General features: G+C 52.9%; 1 protein-coding gene across 1 annotated transcript; it reads left to right on the top strand.

Annotated features, from left to right (window-relative positions):
- Positions 1-1,341: 1,341 nt before the first annotated feature.
- C10H11orf91 (chromosome 10 C11orf91 homolog) lies at positions 1,342-3,939 on the top strand. The gene is made up of 2 exons (XM_047691932.1): positions 1,342-2,044; positions 3,389-3,939. Exons 1-2 carry the CDS (start codon positions 1,549-1,551, stop codon positions 3,472-3,474), a joined length of 582 nt encoding a protein of 193 aa, XP_047547888.1. The 5' UTR covers positions 1,342-1,548; the 3' UTR covers positions 3,475-3,939.
- The last annotated feature ends 504 nt before the right edge of the window (positions 3,940-4,443 follow it).

The raw sequence follows: 4,443 nt of genomic DNA, 5'->3' as shown, positions 1-4,443 counted from the left end.
AATTGTCTTATTTAAGGACTTTTGCCGAAGTCATTTCTGCAAAGGCTGCAAAGCAAAATGTTAGTGTGGTCCTTTCTAAGCCGCAAAACAGGCCATCAGTGCTGTTTTATTTTAGCTGTTCTGACTCCATATTTCCTTGTTGGGACCCTGGTCCTGACTATCTAACTGTCCAGGTCACTCCTAACATCTACACACACACACACATACATACATGTACACACACACACACCCCTATATGAACCATATGTATACAGCCAATGCATATATGCAGCATTTGCCAGTGGAGCTCCTACTGACTCAGATCTTGGCTGGCCCCCACCCACCTTTGTCCATTCACACCAATAATCACTAGGGGGAGGCTTTCAAGGAAATTTACCTCCCATCAGTCTGTGGCTAATAACAGGCTACTCAGGTAAAATGAGCAGGACAAGCCTCTTGGACAGTATGTACAAGTTCCTCTTAAAGAATGGGTAAGCTAGGGACGCCTGGGTGGCTCAGTTGGTTAAGCAGCTGCCTTCGGCTCAGGTCATGATCCCAGCATCTTGGGATCGAGTCCCACATCGGGCTCCTTGCTCCGCGGGGAGCCTGCTTCTCCCTCTGCCTCTGCCTGCCACTCTGTCTGCCTGTGCTCACTCTCTCTCTCTCTCTCGAACAAATAAATAAAATCTTTAAAAAAAAAAAAAAAGAATGGGTAAGCTATTCGAGGTGGGTTCAGCAGGATTATTTTCGTGGCTTGTTTCCTGTTAGCGCCTAATAATGTGTCTGGAAAAGAACTAAAGTAAACTGCATTTCATTGAAGACATTCTACTTCAGATCTATTACAAATTCATACCAGGGTCCCGTTCTCTAGAATTTTTCACAACACTGGGAAATTTGGCAGAAACATGCGTTGGCTCTAACCTTGATCCCTATCAACCTCTTCTCCTTTGCCTCCTGTTGTAGAGGAAGAAAATTCATCTCCCCAGATACTTTGCAGCGAGAGGTGCTAAGGCTGTGGCAGGGGGCGGGTTTCTAGGAAATATTTTTCTCCCTGTGAAAGGAAAGGAAGACTGGAAAATGTATTTTTGCAGTTCTGGCCAGCTCCCTGCTTCCTGTTCTTGTCTGAGGTTCTGTGAGATGGGAGGTAGGGCCGGGGGCGTAACAGCAGGGGAGCGAGGCCTGTGGAAATGTAGGGGCGTTGGGAAGAGTCGAGGGGAGGGACCGGATCGGAGGCTGGAGGACAGCGGATGTGGGGCGATCGCCGAGCGTAGCGGAAAACCAGGGGGGCGGACAGGGCGGACGAGAGCGCGCCTGCAAGACTCCCAGACCTCCCGCTCTCCCCATCCTCTTCCACTGCAAGGACTCAGCCCGCCGTCAGTGGGCGGGGCACGTTCTGGGGCGTGGCCGGCCGGACCTTAGAACTCCGCCCATTCGGGGCGGGGCTGGACGAAAGGGCGGGGCCGCGCTCCGTCGGGGCGTGGCCTGTAGAACCTCAGAATCCCGGCGACTCGGGGCTGAGGCGCGCGTCTCCCGGCGCGGGGTTCCTCCACGCAGCCTCCCATTCAAAAGATGCCGAAGGGGCGGCGCGGCAGCCAGAGCCCTACCATGAGCCAGCGGCCGGCCCCGCCCCTCTACTTCCCTTCCCTCTACGATCGTGGCATCTCCTCGTCCCCTCTCAGCGACTTCAACATCTGGAAGAAGCTCTTCGTGCCGCTGAAGGCGGGCGGGGCGGCGGCGGGCGGGGCGGTGGCGGGGCGGCCCCTGCCCCAGGCACCCCAGGTTCCGGCGCCCCCGCCGCCGCCGCCACCGGGCCTGGGGCCTCCCAGCGAGCGTCCCTGGCCTCCGCCCTGGCCCTCCGGCCTGGCCTCCATCCCCTACGAGCCTCTGCGCTTCTTCTATTCGCCACCGCCGGGGCCCGAGGTGGCTGCCTCGCCACTGGCCCCCGGCCCCTCGACCCCCCGGGTCGCCTCCGCCTCCCACCCCGAGGAGTTGTGCGAGCTGGAGATCCGAATTAAGGAGCTGGAGCTGCTCACCATCACTGGGGACGGCTTCGACTCTCAGCGCTGTGCGTGACCTTGCCCGAGTCCCCTCTTAGCCCGCCTTGGCTCGCTCCTTGGCTCCCTCCTTGGCTCCAAGCCTTCCTAAACCTCTCCCCTGCAGTGTGGCCTCTGGCCCAAACTCCAGCCCCCAGGAATCCCAGATCCCAGATCAACTCCTCCAGCACCCAGCCACACCTCCCGGCGCCCCGTCGCCCCCATCCTGGATTTCAACCGATGTCTTCCCTCATCACAGTCAGGATTTCATGAACACTTTTGGCCCAAACTCCACCCTCCTTCCATCCTGAGCCTGTTTGGTAATCTGGATTATGAGCCTCCAAACCTAGAACTCAAACCACCACAGCCCCCATCCTGCACTTTAAACTTTTACACCGTGACCCCCCCCCCCCCCCCACCGTGGTAGTAATATTACCATCACCCACCACACACACACCCTACCTCTACAGACCTGAGCTTTAATGTTTATTTTCAACTTTGGTCCTGAATGGGAGGAGGTGGAAGCAAAGGTCAGTTGGTGTGTCTGTAGGTAAGACACTCCAACCTAGGTCTGTAGATGGGAATTGTGCGAGATCCAGGAAGCCCAAGGACAGATCATCTAGGGACTTTGGGGCCTTCCACTTCTCAGTGCTGAAAGGAAACCTCCCTGTGAACCCTGGCCTTGATCCTGGAAGCTGTCTCACCAGGGTCCTGAGCTCTGCCTTCTGACTGCAGGTTTAAAGTCTTAGGGATCTGGACCAGGACAGACCAGGTGTGCGATATGGGCAGGATTCCTCTAGCTTGCAAGCTAACTGATCCTTCCCATTGGAGGGTAAAGTTAAGTCTGATTCTACTCCCATAAGGACCTATCACACTGTGGAATATTCAGTAGCCATAAGCTGTTCTGCAGACTTTGTCTTCCCATCACCTGTTCTGACTAAGGCTTATAGTATACCAATGGAGGAGGGGATATTGCTCTAGAAAGACCATCCCCACTATTGTAAAACAAAACAAAGCAAAAACAACAGGTTAAATTGGTTCCCCTGCCAGACAGGGAAGGGGAGTATGAAATAACCTAAATGTTCAGGTTAATGTGACCATGAGAATCGTCCCCAACTCATCAGGCATCCCCTGTAAGGTCCTTTTCCCCACAGCCATGGAAAGAATTCCTAGAAGACAGGCTTGTCTAAGTCCTGGATTTCTTTACTACATATTCTTCACTTAAACATGTTTTGTCTGTTAGGGCTTTTTTTCCTACCCATGTTGGGTTTTGGGTTCATGCAGGGAACACACAATTGCTTCCCAGAAGCTTACTTTGGAAGTGTTAGAAAAGCCCTTATCTTTACGACAGCTGTGTTTGCTTTGTTCTCCTGCAGATAAATTCTTGAAGGCACTGAAAGATGAAAAGTTACAAGGACTGAAGACAAGGCAGCCTGGAAAGAAGTCGGCCTCTCTCTCCTGAGGAGCTGCCCACCAGAGCCTGGGCAGCCGCCTCCTTAGGTGTTAGTGCTTAGATAATGTGTCCCGTTTGTTGTCATTTCAAAGATCGTTATTTTCTGTTCTGTATTTACCGCTGTTCTCACTGCTCCCAGCATGTGCTCCACATACAGTGCCTACTTGTGGGGTAAATCTCATGGTCTGTCTCCTCTCTGTGCTGCTGCTGGGGAAGGTCTCTCACAGGGTCTGGAAGCTGCTGAGACCATAGGAGGGGACACCCAACACTGCCACGTGAAAGGAATTGGGAAAACCCAAGGGCAATATGTATTTGGTTTGCTGTTTCCCTGCTCAGAAAGGTTCTTTAAAGCCTGAAACAAACGGTTTGTTCTCAAACAGCTTTAGACCTGGGAAGTGTTTTGTTTAATAGTTTTTGGGCCCAAAAAACTCTGATAATCTGATCAAAGCTATGGTCCTTCCTAGAAAATCACATATTCAAGAAATATGAAGGGCTTGTTATGTGCCCTCCGAGATTCAGAATTGGGAGTGGGAGAGACCTAGACAATAAACACAAGTAAGTAGATCATAATACAATATCACTGATGACCTGCCAAGGGGTAAACAAAAACAGTAGGGCAAGGTTGCTCAGGAGGGGTCAGAGGAAAGCGAGGTGGCGTTTCAAATATGATTTCTGGAAGAGGTAACATGTAAACAAGGTGTGGAGGAAGTTGAGATGTGACAGCTGGGGGAACGTTCCAGGCACAGGGGGGCCAGGGCAAAGGCTGAAGGTGGGAGCATACAGGGTGTTTGAGGCCCGCAAGAACCCAGGTGGCTGGAGCAGGAGGAGGAGGGGAGCATGGTAGGGCTGAGTGCAGAGGGTCCTTCCCAGTGGGACTCTGCAAACATGGGACTCTGGGTTCTACTCCAAGGGGAGTATGGAGTAGTTAGAGGGTTTTCAGTGAGTGATCGCATCTGACCTGGGCTGCTAAGGTGAGAA

The sequence above is a fragment of the Lutra lutra genome, chromosome 10 (assembly GCF_902655055.1).
Source record: "Lutra lutra chromosome 10, mLutLut1.2, whole genome shotgun sequence".
Taxonomy (NCBI): domain Eukaryota; kingdom Metazoa; phylum Chordata; class Mammalia; order Carnivora; family Mustelidae; genus Lutra; species Lutra lutra.
This window is presented reverse-complemented; position numbering and strand designations above follow the sequence as displayed.

What these genes read in the sequence shown, in the direction of transcription:
- C10H11orf91 (XM_047691932.1), top strand. Translation starts at nt 1,549, where the DNA reads ATGCCGAAGGGGCGGCGCGGCAGCCAGAGCCCTACCATGAGCCAGCGG. An exon ending in CGGCTTCGACTCTCAGCGCT is followed by an intron (nt 2,045 to 3,388) that starts GTGCGTGACCTT and finishes GTTCTCCTGCAG; the next exon opens with ATAAATTCTTGAAGGCACTG.